The following is a 15,694-nucleotide window of genomic DNA, read 5'->3' on the forward strand; positions in this document are numbered from 1 at the left end:
GTTTTCATTTATTTTTGCGGGCCAGGAGGAGCAGAAGTGCATATGTCTAGCAGTTCAAATGTTGTGCCATTTATGTTGAAAATTCAAACAGGGATGACTCATGGCCATCATGGGCCATACTACATTACCCGCAATAAAATTCTAGATAGTTTGTATGCCTAGGAAGAGATGACATGTTTTTGACAATTACTGCATTAAGTGTAAAGATAAATACTGTATTGTATAATAAACTAATCTCAGTTAGATTGACTTGCAATATCAGTGCTTATTCCTGGTTATAAAGGGGGAGAAATTCGGTGGAGCCGCAAACTGGGCACCAAGCTCGCCTAGGCGCCGGAATTAGCGCAGCGATCGGAGCAGTTGCGACCGCCGGAAATTCAGCTTGAACGCCCCAAGAGGGACACGGGGCGAGGCTCGAGGCGCTCCGCGTCCCTCTTAGGGCGCTGAAACTGAATATCGCAGCGCAACGTGCCGCAGCGCCACACGCTGCGGCACAGCGCGCTGCGGTACTGCAGGCCTTCCTCCCATTCTTAAGGGGGAGGGGCCTGCACCAGCGCGATCGGAGATCGCGAGTGCCGGCAAAAGAGCCCGGCACCGAGGAGAAGTGCCGGGCTCTCGGAAAACAGCCGGCATTGCCGCGGGGGGAGATCAGGAGGCCGGGGACGGAGGTGCTGGCAGGCGGCCGCCGAAAAAACGGCCACCCCGCACCTCCACCTTAATTTGCGCCACTGTCGCCACAGGTAGGCCCCGTGAACCTGGCGCGATTTGCGAACGGCGCTACAGAGGCGGGGCGGTAGCAGGGCGCCTGCGCACACCGATGACGTCATCGGTGGCGGCGCAGCGCAACAGGCTAACGCCGCCATTAGCGCCCCAGCTAAATATCGCGGGAGGCGTGGCCAGTGGCGCTAAAGCCACTGAGTGCCCTCTTTAGGCGCTAACTGGTGGCGCAGCCCACCGAATTTCTAGGCCAAAGACATCTTAAAATGCAGGTCATGTACCCTCCAGTGGAAGCTATTAGCTACTACAATTGACTTTTCTTGTTCATATTGTCTATTTAGACACTTCACACAAAATCTTTTCTGTTGTACGGTACATTAGGAATGTTAACTGGCTATAAAAGAGGAAATAAATGCTAAGCTGCAGCTAAATCCTTTCTATGAAGAAACCAAATGTGTAGTTAATTGCTGTATTTAATCAATGGATGGTGCAGTAGATCATCTCTGCCACTGTAAGTAAGTTTGATTGAGGCTAATGTATTACTCGGTTATGATATTCCCGGTTATACCTGGATAACTGTTGCAGTAAGTGTCAATGTGTCATCTCTTCAACAAAAATGGCATTGTATCTGAACCAACACACAGGTAGGAATGCCAAATATGTGTGACCATAGTCAGGTGTGTATAAATGCCAACTTTGGGAGCCTTACACAAATTGTATTATAATTATGTAATGCCACCAGTTCTGTCTACACACCTCTATTTAAAAGCACTGTGTAAAATGATATGCCAACTATTTTACTGGATCAGTAATGTAAATTAATTTACTTTGAACCACAATACTGTTCTTTAAAATGACCTGATAGCAATGCAAGGTGGAAGTTGCCAAAGTGTAGATTTTAGTAAAGGATAATGCACAGTCAGAAGTGTGTAACAGTAACACAGAGAAGTGTTCAGATTACATTCTTCCAGGTTATTATTGCTGCATTGCCGTCTTGAAACACACTCCAGACTGGATTATTGTGAATTTGGAATTGACATTCTCCCTCCTGAGAAATCGGAAAAGAGAGCAAACTTTGAAACATGTTATCAGGACAGTTTGGATTGCTTGGGATTAGGAAATAACTTCTATAGAAAGGCAAAAGCTGTGTGCAAAAGGAAGCTGGCTTAAAAATGTGTACACTAATGTGCCTTTTGTGCTGTGGCCATTATCTGAAGGAGTGGATATTGCAGGTCCATACTGTAAAAAGTTGCAGGACTGGGTAAAAGAATAACCTCTTGCTTTTATGGGGGGTTTTTTGACAAATTTGGCATATTATTTTAATTGGGTACCTTTGCACCTCACATTATTGCCTCCGGGGACGATAAAGGGGCGCTAACCAATTACCGCCCGGGCGCAGCGAGAATATAGCTTCCTGCTAAATTCGGCGGGAGGTTTGCAGTGGTGGTATGGCGTTGCACTCCAATCTCCTTCGCCCGGAGATCGTGACGTCATCGCCGCGCGCATCGCCCAGGTTGCGCCCCGGACTCGAACATCAGTTTCGCCCCATGCAGCATCGCCGGGCAACAACACCGGCAGCTGCAGGAGGCATTCATCGGGAGGCCGGGCGCTTCGGGGGCGATACTTAAAGGCGAGGTGGCCGAGGTAGGGGAAAAATTAATCAAATGCTCGTTTTCTGTTTTCTTTCCTTCTTTCCCCAACGCTCGATCAGCCCGGCACTCTGCTGCAGTGCATCGGGCTGGTCGGACTGGATCAGAGCTGCCGTCGGGGACCAGGTAAGTTGCTTTCCCTTGCAGAACCTGCAGCGATGGCCCTTCCATTGTGCGGCGCTGCTTACCTACTGCCCCACCTGCTGCCTGTTTCGCTCCAGGAAGGAAGTGGAGCACTTGATTAGCACTCCACTTCCTTCCTGGAGTGCAAAACCGAATTTTTTAAAAGTTGAGAAACATTAGCACCTGTCGCTAATTTTTTCAACTTTTAAAAGTTAGCACCCCAAATAGGGCTAAAATGAATTTCTCCCCATTTTACTTTACGACTTCCTAAGAAATAGAATGAAAGAAATTGTTTGACATGCTGGTCAGACTTTGACAGCAACAGAGCCTGGGAAAAAGACTTTAAACTTAAAACTGAAATTAAACTTGATTTTTGTAACTCTGATACTCATATTGTAAGCGTTCCTCCCCTGTCTGGAACGAACTGGTTATCCTGCTATAACCCACTGTCTATCTTTTATTTATAAACATCTGTTCTAAAAATCTGGTAGATATCTTATTATTAAAACCTGACAATTTGTTCTTTTTGGTACAGGTATGGTGACATGGTACCAAAGACCATTGCTGGGAAGATTTTTGGTTCTATCTGCTCTTTGAGTGGTGTGTTGGTTATTGCCTTACCAGTCCCTGTGATTGTCTCAAACTTCAGCCGCATCTACCATCAGAATCAACGGGCAGATAAACGCAAGGCGCAGAAGGTACTGTGCTGCTTAGTTCTCTTCTGGTCAATGTACACCTAGGACTTATTTGTGATGTGTTTGTGGTCGCTCCTCTTTGTACTAGTTGCTGGCACAAAAGTCCTTTTCTGCCGGTAAGTACACCATCAACTGTTACAATAGTTTAATGCTATCAACAAAAGTAGGATGTGCTTCACCACTTTATTTTTTGGGATGAGATAGGTAGAGAGCTTTGTGAGTGCAATCTCTCCAAAAAAATGTTTTTGAATATGAGTAACAACTCCATTTAATCAAATGAAAGGAGCCCATTAAAATAGTAGTCATATTTTCAATTCTTTTGAAACGATTATCAATCGAAAGACTAATGACTGTCATCTCACTATTAGTGGTTGTGGCTCAGGACCCCGATTTACGCGTGGTGGTTCCAACTCAAGGAAAACTAGTTGAATCCTTTGAGTACTGAATGTCTTTTGGATCTTTAAACGTGTGTCATTCACTGCTTTCCAATTTCAGGAGCAGAACTTTCACCTTCAGCGGGGCATAAAAGGAGCAGTAGCGGATTGGCTGCTCATTATACACCCCGCCTGCTGGTCCTTTCAGTTGAAATTGAAAGGTCCTGATACTTAATGTTGCAAAATAGCATTAGAGGTTCCTGCCTAGTTTTTCCATCCATCTCTTTTTTAAGTTTCTCAAGGCCATGGTGCTATTCCTGGCCAAATGGATAGGAAGGTGTTATCCATTGCCAATAAAACTCTGAGTTAGGTGCAGGAACACCCGATTTCCCATAGCACTGGGATGCTGAAACTAACTGTAACACCCTCATTCGGACCAAATTCCTGCATATTGGCTGACTAAAAGCTTGGTCAGAGGTAGGTTTTAAGAAATGTCTTAAAGGAGGAGAGAAAGGTGGAGAGGCAGGGAGCTTTGGGGAGGCAAATACCAGAGCTAAGGACTTAAACGACCGAAGGCATTGCCTCCAACGATGAGCAAAGGATGTGGGAGATGCGCAAGAGGCCAGAGTTGGAAGAAAGCAGAGTTCTCGGAGATGGGCCATGGAGGGATTTGAGCTTTGGATGAGCTCGAGTTTTTGGAGGGTGGAAGATGGGAGGCCGGTCAGGAGAGCATTGGAATAGTCGAGTCTGGAGGTAAGAAAATCATGGATGAAGATTTCAGCAGCAGATGGACTAAGGCAGGGGCGGAGACGGGTGATGTTATGGAGGTGGAAGTAAGTGATCTTTGTGATGGAGAACATATGTCAGAAGCTCAGCTCAGGGTTAAATAGGACACCAAGGTCATGAACAGCCTGGTTCAGACTGAAACAGTGACCAGGGAGGGGAATGGAATCGGTGGTGAGGGAATGGAGTTTGTGGCGGGTGCCGAAGGCTTATGGTTTTGGTCTTCCTAATGTTTAATTGGAGGAAATTTCAGATCATCCAGGACTGGATGCCAGACAAGCAGTCTGACAACACAGAGGCAGTGGAGGGGTCGAGAGAGGTACGGCATTCCATGTCTTAACAGCCCTTTGTATAATTAAAAACTCTTAACTTCTCTCTTCGTTCTTTTTGTGATGATCTTAAATTTATGCACTCAAGTTATAAACTCACCAGGTCACCAGGGATAACTCCCCTGCCCTTCTTCAAAATAGTGCCATGGGACCTTTTAATTCCACCTGAGAGGGCAGACGGGGTCTCGGTTTAACGTCTCAACCGAAAGCCGGCACCTCTGACAGTGCAGTACTATTTTACCCTATTTATCTTATCAAAACCTTTCATAATTTTGAACATCCCTATCAGATCTCCTCTTAACCTTCTCTGATCTAATACAAAAAAGAGCCTCAGTTTCTCTAGACTCCTCTGATAACTAAAGTCTCTCATCCTTGATATCACCTTAGTAAATCCCTTCTATACTTGTTCTGGACCGATGGACATTATGTGACATTCTGGACATTTTTACATGCAATAGCACCCTCTGGTGGCGGTTATTGTGTTAACAGTTTGTATGCTGAAAAGGTCATCTGTTCCTTTCTTCCTGTGTGAGGTCATTTGACCTCTGTTCCTTTCTTCCTGTGAGAGGTCATTTGACCTTCCTACCTTTCTTCCTGTTGACCTCAGGAAGCAGTTTTGCCAGGAAGAACCTGACTTGAGTAATGGAGAATCTGCCATGAGAGGTTCCATTTACAATCCAGTGTAATCTGATTTCATATGTTAGGCCAAGCGCAATATCTGTGAGTATCTTTGGTTCTTAGCATAATAGCAATGTTGTCAGAGTAATATTTTGATGATACTATGTTTATAAAAGGTTAATATTTGATAGTTATAGAAGTTAGTCCAAATGTTAGTTAGTTATACAATTAGTCTATTCTACTGTTGTAAATATGTTTATATCTTATGTAATATCGAATGTATAGTACTCAGTTTATGTACAAAACATACTTTGTCTTTGTTTACAGTTTCACAAATTTGTTCAAGTAAAGGCTTCAAAAGGCAAAAGGCTTCAGAAGAATTATTTTGAATGAGTGTTTAACTTGCTGGATAGCTAGATAGGAGCAAGTCTAGCGCAGCCAGTACAATACTGTTTCCAAGACATTAATGTTCTTGCTAAAGTAGGGCACCTAAAACTGGACACAATAGGCCATATTTTGCGACCCCCACGGGTGCGTATGAGGTGTGTACGTGCCCGTAGGGACCGTGCAAGTTCCGGGTTCAGGCATACGAAGCGCATGCACAGAAACCCGGCACATGAGATATGTCAAGAATTAGCTTGACAGATGCTCTGCATCCACAGGAGATGGGCCTCTGCGGGTGGAGAGTTGCGCTATTTGCACAACTTCTGCCCGGTGAATGCCTGTCAAATTCTTCAAGCTGGTAAAAGCAAGTGTAAGACCTGCTTTTACCAGCAAAAGAGTTTTAAAAAATAGAAAAATAAAATGTTATCGCTCATTTATAAATTAATAATACTCTTCAAAAAGGTAAGTTTATTTTTAGCCCCGTAAAAAGATTTAATTTTTTTTTTCAAAAAATAAAACTTTTGTTTAAAATATTTAATTAAACGGCATTTTAATTCATTTTAAATATATAATTTTAAAAAATTATTTCATGTGTTGGTGTATTTTTTAAGTGATCCCCATTCATACTGTCAAAAGTATGAATGGGGATTCCCTTCTTTTATTGTTTGGGCCGGCCCACGTGATCCCAGGAGCGCCTATGAACTGCTTGTGCCCCTGGGATACGTGGGGCTTTGCCCGCGTGGACCCGGAGAGGCCCAGGATCGCAAGCCACCGTACCTCCCGGGTCACCAGCTACTTTCGTAGACATTTTGCAGGTCGGAGGCGTCCGCCCGCGGGAAGTCTCTGATCGCAAATGTTGGCCCAATACTCCAACTATCCTTGTCTATGTGGATCAATGCCATACTACTATGCAATGTACTTATTCACTGAGTTATCAGGGCAACTCCCTTTTAGGATTTCTTAATTCATGATATTGTTGAAATTAACTGGCTATCATATCTCGTTCAAAATTCTAGCTTTATTTGGATTATTCATGGATGAAAATGTTATAAATTATAATGATTGTAATGCAGTAAAATATAACTATTTAAAGCACCAGACCAATATTTCTGTTTGCACGGAAATGGTCCCCAGCAAGGTGTCAGGAATGGGGGATGGATCGGGAAAATCCACAATCAGTGGGAGATGCCCGGAGCAGAGGAGGCCCACAAGGAACCTTTAACAAGTAAGACAAAATGAATTTACCTGGGCCACCTGTGGCCAGGATGCTGCCTACCGCCAGCTCTTGCTGGTGAGTCAGAGAATGTCCAGCTATTAGTCTCCCGATGACATAATTGGGACGCAACTTCACCATTTAAATTAGAGCCCCAGTCCTCTGTAGCGGGTGGCCTTTCTGTCCCTGTTCAGGGAAGTTAAGGTGGGGGATGGCGGGGATGCATCGGGAACATGCCATGAATTAAAATTAAGCATCAAGATTTCCTCTTCTTCCCATTATAGCTCTGAGTAGAAGGTTTTAAAGAAGCGGATCCAGTCACTCATATCAATATTCGAACATTGCTGTCTCAGAGTTCGTATCTTTTCCTCTTGCCAGGCTATTACTAAGGTACTATTCCCTTGGAAGATCACATCAAAACTTGATGCTGTAAAAACTCTCAAAGTGAGCTCAGTTCCTGTCCAACTGTAGCCATTGCAAACAGAATTAATTGAATGGCTCATAGTATTTCAGCCTTTCTGGCAAGTTCAACATTTATTTGTGCTGCCTCCAAAATCTAATTTAAGCAGAGATTAGCACATGTAGTTATTAATGCAAAGAGTTGAAACATTTTTTCATTTTGGAAGAATTTTCTGTTTATGCTATGCTCAGTGGAGGCTGTTGATGGAGTAGACTCAAAAGAACAAGATACAGACATAATATAATCTGAAGCAAGGTATATGTGCCTCTTTCATCCATTTTTCGAGAGGATAGGTTGGGCTGGTCATATCTGTTCTCATTCAGTCTGTAACAGCATTGTAAGTGACAAAATTCAGGAGCTTGTTGCACACTATTTAACTGAAACTTCAGTTGGTAGAGTGAAACATTGAAGGTAAAATGTAAAAGATAAATCTGCCACTGGTAGCTCAGTGAGTAAAAGCACTGCCTGCTGAGCCATACAGACTTGGAAACTCCCAAGGGAACACTAAAACACAGGTGCATATACTCACCACTTTTCACAATGAATCACTGGATGGTGATCGGGAACAGAAACCCTATCTATTTTTTCCTGCTCTAGCCCAGAGACATTGAGGTCAATTGTAAGGTCCCACCAGCTGCGCCAAGCCAGCTAAGATGAGTTAATTCAGCAGAGACCAAAGATTAACCTGGGAATTTCCTAGTCTGCATGGTTCCTAGCACGCAGAGCACTCACTGACTGAGCTACCAGTGACAGATTTGTTTGAAGTTTTACCTTCAATATTTTACTTTGGTTATTTATAGCAATAGTTGAGGACTCAGGAATGCATTTAAAGCTGAAATAGGTCATAAGAGAAAAGTTTTAGACATATCCTTCATCAGAACTGCCATAATCATACTGAACAACCCCCTATTATACAGTTCTCCAACCTGACTGCGGCAGTTCTGATGAAGGGTTGCACCCAAACTATTAACCTATCTTTTTTCAGATCCTGGTCAACCTGCTGTGCATTTCTAGCATTTTCTGCTTTTATTTCAGATTTACAGCTTTTTTATGGTTTTCCTTTTACCCATATGGTGAAAGAAGTTACTTATACGTCATTTATTTCTTTTTAGCAACACTCAGCCCAGAATGATGAGATTAAATTCTCCTCTTTGTGGGCCGTAAGGGTCCTATGAGAAATAAATTGAGGCAATCTCAGATAAACTGCTTTTAACTCCTTTTGGAACTGAATCGCAATCTTGTTCTAGGGAGGTGCAAACTGATCTTTGAAGGTAGGAGCCCCTTTTATGTTTTTAATAATACCCAAACTGTACTTGGAACTCAAGGCCAAGCAGGCATTTGAGGTGTAAACTTGGCAATATTCCTTGTTCTGATGATAGCAAGCAACAAATAACAGGTATTTAAAGAAAATGATTGGTTATGTATTGGTCGGTAGTTTACTGTTTGGGTGCTCATTAACATCTGCACCACAAATTTATCCAGTTCATTATTTCTCTGTCTAGGTATTCTTAGACCTTAAAAACTTAGCTTTCAGAATTTCTAATATCCTACTTAATTTATGTCAAAGTAATCTCTGAAACTGCCAGTGTATTTGTTTTACTGGTCCAGTCACATGATGGCGAAAGTATCTTCATAAAAAAAAATTAAAAAAATTAAACTCTTCAGAGTAAAATGTTTCTTTTTACTCATAGAGCTGCCTGAACAGGTTAAATCCCTAGAAATATTTTCTTGCAAAGGCCTCCTGTATCACAAGCCTGAGGATCACTTTGGAGTACTTGCCTGGAGGTTCAAAAACCTAGGCTGCCACTCTAGTGCAGTACTGAGGGAGTGCTGCACTGTCAGAGGTGCCATCTTTCAGATGAGACGTTAAACCATCTGTCCTCTAAGGTGGATGTAAAAGATCCCATGGCACTATTTCGAAGAGGAGCAGGGGAGTTCTCCCCGGTGTCCTGGCTAATATTTATCCCTCAATCAACATCACTAAAACAGATTATCTGGTCATTATCACATTGCTGTTGTGTACAAAATTGGCTGCCGCGTTTCCTACATTACAACAGTGACTACACTTCAAAAATACACCATTGGCTGTAAAGCACTTTGGAACATCCTGAGGTCGTGAAAGGCCTGTCTTTTTTTCTTTATTTTCAATTATTGAGTTGACTTTGATGTCTTTTTTTGTTGCAAATGCTTCGGGTCTCTCTGATAAGCTGCAGTCCAGGGCCTAGATTTTCAGTATAGACAGTTTTGGGGCGCTAACCTTAGCGCCCGCCCGCAGTTAGCGCCCGCCCCAAAGTAGCGCCCCGTTGCCGGAAATTCAGTGGCTTCGCCCTAAGAGGTTGGTGGAGCGCTAAAAGAGGCGTTCCACTACTATCTTTAGGCGCTAAGCCGGCGGTGCAGAGCGCAGCGCCCGAGCTCGGGCGCAGCGCACGGCAGACACTCTGGTGCCAGTGAGCTCTTAAAGGGGAAGGGTGCATGTGTTTTTTTCAAAGGCACAGTCTGGGGGGGAAAGGTCAAGAGAGAAGAGGAGGAGGAGGAGGAGGAGGACGGAAACATAAATACACCGTTCACAACAACACACTGGAGCCTTCCACACAACACATGCAGAGTGCCTGTTATAGTGCAGGAGGAGCGCCCTTTAATTTGCGCTCCCCAGGGTGTGTTGCGTTCCATTTTACGAACGCTCTGGACGCCAGCCGCACAATGGGGCGGTCCGACTGAAGTTTGGATTCGGGGCGGCCAAAGGGCGTTGCACGAGGATGTGACGTCATTTTCTGCGCGCGCATCCGGGCGGCCGCTAAACTTTGCGCCGGCGCTAACGGGCAACTTAATTTGGGGCGGAGCGCAAACTGCGCTGCGCCCGGGCACTACACGCATAGCGCCCGAAAATCACTTCTCTTAAGGCGCTAATTGCTGGCGCAAGCAACTGAAAATCTAGCCCCAGGTCCTTTAAATGAGGGGTTGGGAGGAGCATACCTGCTCCTACCGGCTCCACATTTAGGTAAGTTGGTTACCTTCTTGGTTGACAGGCGTTGAGTAGGGCTGGTTTCCCTGAGCGCAGCCTATGAAGCACCTTGGGTCGTTTTACTACATTAAAGGCCCTGTAATCCTGGTATGCAAGGGGAACAATTTTTTCCTCTATATGCAGTGAGTAAGTTAAACACTGGGATTGAATTCCTATTGGAATTCTCCCGTTCATCTGCTGTGAAGTTACAGCGGATGGCCAGGAGAACAACTGCAGAAATTCAACCTCTAGTTGTTTATTTTTCGGAAACCAATTAAAAATATTTACTTCACTGTCTCTGAGCATCCTCACACAAACTCCTTTCCAAATCATTTCATTGGAAATGTACTGTACAACACTTCCCCACTCCAACACCCCATCTTGCAGCATTATAACCTCCAGCTCACATTGCCACAGGAGATCTGCTAATGTTTATATAATTTCAGTTTTCACACCAGTAATTAACATTCTGTAGTAGAATAAAAGAAAAGGTTAAAAAATAAGCATTTGCAAAAGGGCCATATGATCAATGTCAGTAAGTGTGAGGTGGTGGATTTTGGTTAAAAAATACAAGCTCAGTGCCGTGGACCATAGGAATTTAGAACAGAGAGCAGACAAAACTTATTTACACGGAGTTGTTACAAATATTGACCATTCTAAATTGATAGACAATTATTTTGACACCAGCTTTATTATGAAACCTGACCTTTATCCTTTTAGGACCATATATTTTTTTTAATTTGCCATTAGGAAGTTTGACAATGAATAGCAGTTAAGTATTTTTTAATGATTATTAAATGTCTCAGGTACTAGAAAATATAGTATCTATCTACTCTTTCTGTGAAGTGTTTTCAGAATCTATCGAGGGGCCATATGGCCTACTCCTGCTCCTATTTCTTATGTTCCACTTGAATTTTGAATTCCTGCCTGCGATATCACAGTTGTCCTACAGTGCTCTATGAAGCAGGAAAAGTTTAGAGTGGATAAAATAGATTTCTTCAATTATACTTCATCACAGGTGCAAGAATATTGCTGAAACCAGTCAGTGTGAACGAAGTGTCAGGCAGATAGGAAAGTAGTTACAGTAAATCACTGGTTAGGCCTCAGCTGGAGTATTGTGGACAATTCTAGGTATCACACTTCAGGAAAGATGTAAAGGCCTTAGAAAGGGTACAGAAGAGGTTTACCAGGATGCTACCAGGGATGAAGGACTTCAGTTATGAGTGTAGATTGGAAAGGTTAGGACTGTTCTCCAAGGAACAGAAACGGTTAAGAGGTGACCTAATAGAGGTTTTCAAGATGATGAGAGGTTTTGATAGAATAGATAGAGAAAAACTATTCCCTCTGGCGAGTGGGTTAATAACCAGAGGTCATAGATTTAACATCATTGGCAAGAGATCTAGAGGGGAGATGAGGAAAAATCTTCGCACTCAGAGAGTTGTCGGGATCTGGAACGCTCTACTTCAAAAAGGTGGAGGAAGCTGATTCCATAAGCAATTTTAAAAGGGAGTTACACAGGTACTTGAGGATGACGAACTTACAGGGTTACGGACAAAATGCAACGGGGGCGGGGGTGGAGAGGACTAAGCACAACTGCTCTTTCAAAGAGCCAGCATAGGCACGACGGACCGAATGGCCTCCTTCTGAGCTGTAAGCTTCCATGATGATTCTATGTCCAAGCACAGGTTATACTTGCATTGCTTCACCAAGATATTAAAAATTTATATTAGCAGAGTTTATATAAATACCATGAATTTCTTCAACATCTTTCATGATGCTTTGTCAAGTTCAATCTAATAACATTGCTTTCATCTAATGCGATGTATTATGGAATAAGATCACATCTTTCTAATGGTTTTGTTACCTTATAAAATATTTGAACTTTTTGCCCTATATATTGTGTGATGTTTGTCTTGAGTGAAAACTAAAACTAACCATTGACAGCAGAAAAATTGTAACTGCCCAGTGGTGCTACATGCTTATCACAGGAGGAGCAAAACCTGAGAAATATTTAATAAAGCTGAGTGTGTGATTGAAATACATTGTTACTTTATTAACCAATAACATATGAGGGACAAAGTTCTACAGAACATTGTTTTAATTGGCTTCATATCAAAATAAATCCTTTGATAAACTATGCAGTAGTGCTCAATTGACTGACCTTATTTTCCCTTTGGTTATTTATGCGAATAAATAACATTTATTTACACTAAGTTTTAGTTAGACAGTAAAACAAGAAACCATGTCAAAATTCTTTGCCAAAATATTTGATTAAATATAGTGCCCAAGGTAACAGCAATTCAGGTGTTGTCTGCATACTCGAGTCTACAGTGGCAGTGATTAGAATACTAAATAAGCATGTGCATACAGATGTATTTAATTTTAAACACAAAATGCTGTATTATCTTTAGATGGTTCACAAAGCAAATGTGATTCCGTTTTAAACTATGCATGTTTTTTTTCTGTTATGTAAAGTGATGATACCTTCCCAAGCTATTTCTCAATCTGATTTTCCCATATAGTATTTGAATTGGCTGTGTGATATAAATAACCAGTTGAGGTAAGTGCAGCTTCAGGTTTTTATTCAGCACAGGTGTGGCAGCAGAAAAACATGAAACTATATTACAGTCCAAAACTAGGGGCCATAAATACAGAATGGTCACTAATAAATCCAGTAAGGAATTCAGGAGAAACTTCCTTACTCAGAGAGTGGTGAGAGTGTGGAACTCGCTACCACATGGAGTGGTTGAGGCGAATAGCAGATGCATTTAAGGGGAAGCTAGATAATGAGGGAGAAAGGAATAGAATGATATGTTGATAGGGTGGGAGGAGGCTCGTGTGGAGCATAGACACCGGCATAGACCTCTTAGGTCTGAATGGCGTGTTTCTGTGCTGTATAATTCTATTACATCAATTTTACAGCACAGAAAAAGGCCATTTGGCCCAACTGGTCCATGCTGGTGTTTATGCTCCATACAAGCCTCTTCCCACCCCCTCTTCATCTCACCCTATCAGCGTATCCTTTTTTTACGTTCTTCCTCATGTGTTTATCTAGCTTCCCCTTAAATGCATCTATGCTATTCGCCTCAACCACTCCCTTCAGACAGAAAGTGGGGGAATGTGTGGTACAGACTGCTCAGGGAAATAGTGGAGGTGGATAGTGCAGATTATATATTGTAAAACTAGCTGAAGTGCCCGGCGGTGCAGAGGCTTTTTCGAGGGCATGTTGTTGTTGGAAGAGAGAGAGAGAGAGAGCGACTGGGGGGGGGGGAGGGAGGGCAGGGGGCGGGGGGGAAGGGAGGGCGGGGGGGAAGGGAAGGGGGGAGGGGGGAAGGGAAGGGGGGGGAGAGGGGGGGAAGGGAAGGGGGGTGGGGGGGAGGGAGGGGAGGGAGGGGCGGGGGGGAGGGAGGGGAGGGGGGAAGGGAGGGCGGGGGGGAAGGTAAGGGGGGAAGGGGAGGGGGCGGGGGGGGAGAGAGGGGAGGGGGGCGCAGGGGGGGGAGGGAGGGGAGGGAGGGCGGCCCCCCCCGAGGGTCGCGGCCCCCCCGTGGGTCACGCCCCCCCGCCCCGAGGGTCGCGGCCCCCCCGAGGGTCGCGGCCCCCCCCCGTGGGTCGCGCCCCCCCCCCGAGGTGAAGACCGCCGATTGCGGCTGTACGAGACGGCCGGGGGGCCGGTTGCCAGGGTGACGCTTGGCGGCCCCCCCCCGAGGGTCGCGGCCCTCCCCGAGGGTCGCGCCCCCCCCCCCCCGCCGAGGTGAAGACCGGCGATTGCGGCTGTGCGAGACGGCCGGGGGGCCGGTTGCCAGGGTGACGCTTGACGCTCAGCAAGTCCCGCCCCCCGGCCGAGCCAGAGAGAGACGCCGCGTCTCAGCTCCTGCTGCGCGCGCACCCTAGCGGCGCTGGGCTGAGGCTCGGCCCTCCAGCCTTCGAGTGGGGCCGGGAGGTGCCTAGCTCGGGCGTGGGTGCGAAGGAGAAGCCGAGGCTTCGAGGCCTACCTGGAAAAACGGGGAAAGGTAGGAAAATTAATGAGATTAGATAAGTTAATTCGTTTCTAAATCATTTTTTTAAAAAACAATATGTGTTTTAAAAGCAACGTTTTTTTTAAAGACGCAGAAAGCGGGAAAAAGAAAGGAAAAGTTTGGAATCAAGATGGCGGCGACTCACCTCGGTTCAGAGCGATAAGGCCCGCCAACACACGCACCAATTGGCCCGGCCGCACGCGGAAGCAAGCCGCCGTACGATTGGTCAACCTCGAGGTCACTCTGTCGCTAATGAGCGGATAATGAGATGCTAATGAGCGGAACGTTGAAGGTTTTTCGGATACCGCGGGCGCGATTTTAGCCCGGCCGAAACGTAAATACGCTTAAAACCGTCTCGGAAACGTAAGCTTTCTTTGGAGGTAACGCGCGCGTTGGTACACCCTGTAACTTTCGAGCGCATACCCGACAGACGCACATGCGATGACAGACAGAATGACAGACAGAAGTACCGATTTATTTATATATATAGACTAGCTGAAGTGCCCGGCGGTGCCGAGGCTTTTTCGAGGGAATGTTGTTGTTGGAAGAGAGAGAGAGAGAGCGACTGGGGGGAAGAGAGAGAGCGACTGGGGGGAAGAGAGGGAGGGGAGGGGAGGAGGGGAGGGGAGGGGGGGGGAGGGGGAGGGGGGGGTGGGGAAGGGAGGGCGGGGGGGAAGAGGGCGGGGGGAAGGGAGGGGGGAAGGGAGGGCGGGGGGGAAGGGAGGGGGGAGGGTGGGGGGGAGGGGGGAGGGAGGGGGGGGAGGGCGGGAGGGGAGGGAGGGCGGGGGGCCCCCCCGAGGGTCGCGGCCCCCCCCCGAGGGTCGCGGCCCCCCGAGGGTCGCGGCCCCCCCCCCTGAGGGTCGCGGCCTCCCCCCCGAGGTGAAGACCGCCGATTGCGCGCGCAGCAGGAGCAGCTGAGACGCGGCGTCTCCCTCTGGCTCGGCCGGCGGGCCCGGTTGCCAGGGTAACCGTGATGCTGACCAAGCCCCGCCCCCCCGGCCGAGCCAGAGAGAGAGACGCCGCGTCTCAGCTGCTCCTGCTGCGCGCGCGGCCCCCCCCCCGAGGGTCGCGGCCCCCCCCTCCGAGGGTCGCGCCCCCCCCCCCCGAGGTGAAGACCGCCGATTGCGGCTGTGCAAGACGGCCGGCGGGGCCGGTTGCCAGGGTAACCGTCGACGCTCAGCAAGCCCCACCCCCCGGCCGAGCCAGAGAGAGACGCCGCGTCTCAGCTCCTGCTGTGCGCGCACCCTAGCAGCGCTGGGCTGAGGCTCGGCCCTCCAGCCTTCGAGTGGGGCCGGGAGGTGCCTAGCTCGGGCGTGGGTGCGGAGGAGACGC

The 15,694-nt window shown here is 46.3% G+C and overlaps 1 protein-coding gene across 1 annotated transcript in view; it reads left to right on the forward strand.

Annotated features, from left to right (window-relative positions):
- The first annotated feature begins 3,030 nt into the window (after positions 1-3,030).
- Positions 3,031-15,694, forward strand: part of LOC147106251 (A-type voltage-gated potassium channel KCND2-like) — a 38,228-nt gene continuing 25,564 nt past the window's right edge. Inside the window, exon 1 of the mRNA XM_086009200.1 lies at positions 3,031-3,187. Coding sequence (XP_085865326.1) covers positions 3,035-3,187 — 153 coding nt within the window. The 5' untranslated portion in view covers positions 3,031-3,034. The remainder of the gene's footprint in view (positions 3,188-15,694) is intronic.

Source organism: Somniosus microcephalus, chromosome 16 (genome assembly GCF_052327205.1).
Source record: "Somniosus microcephalus isolate GS21.2 chromosome 16, FLI_Smic_1.0, whole genome shotgun sequence".
In the NCBI taxonomy this organism is placed as follows: domain Eukaryota; kingdom Metazoa; phylum Chordata; class Chondrichthyes; order Squaliformes; family Somniosidae; genus Somniosus; species Somniosus microcephalus.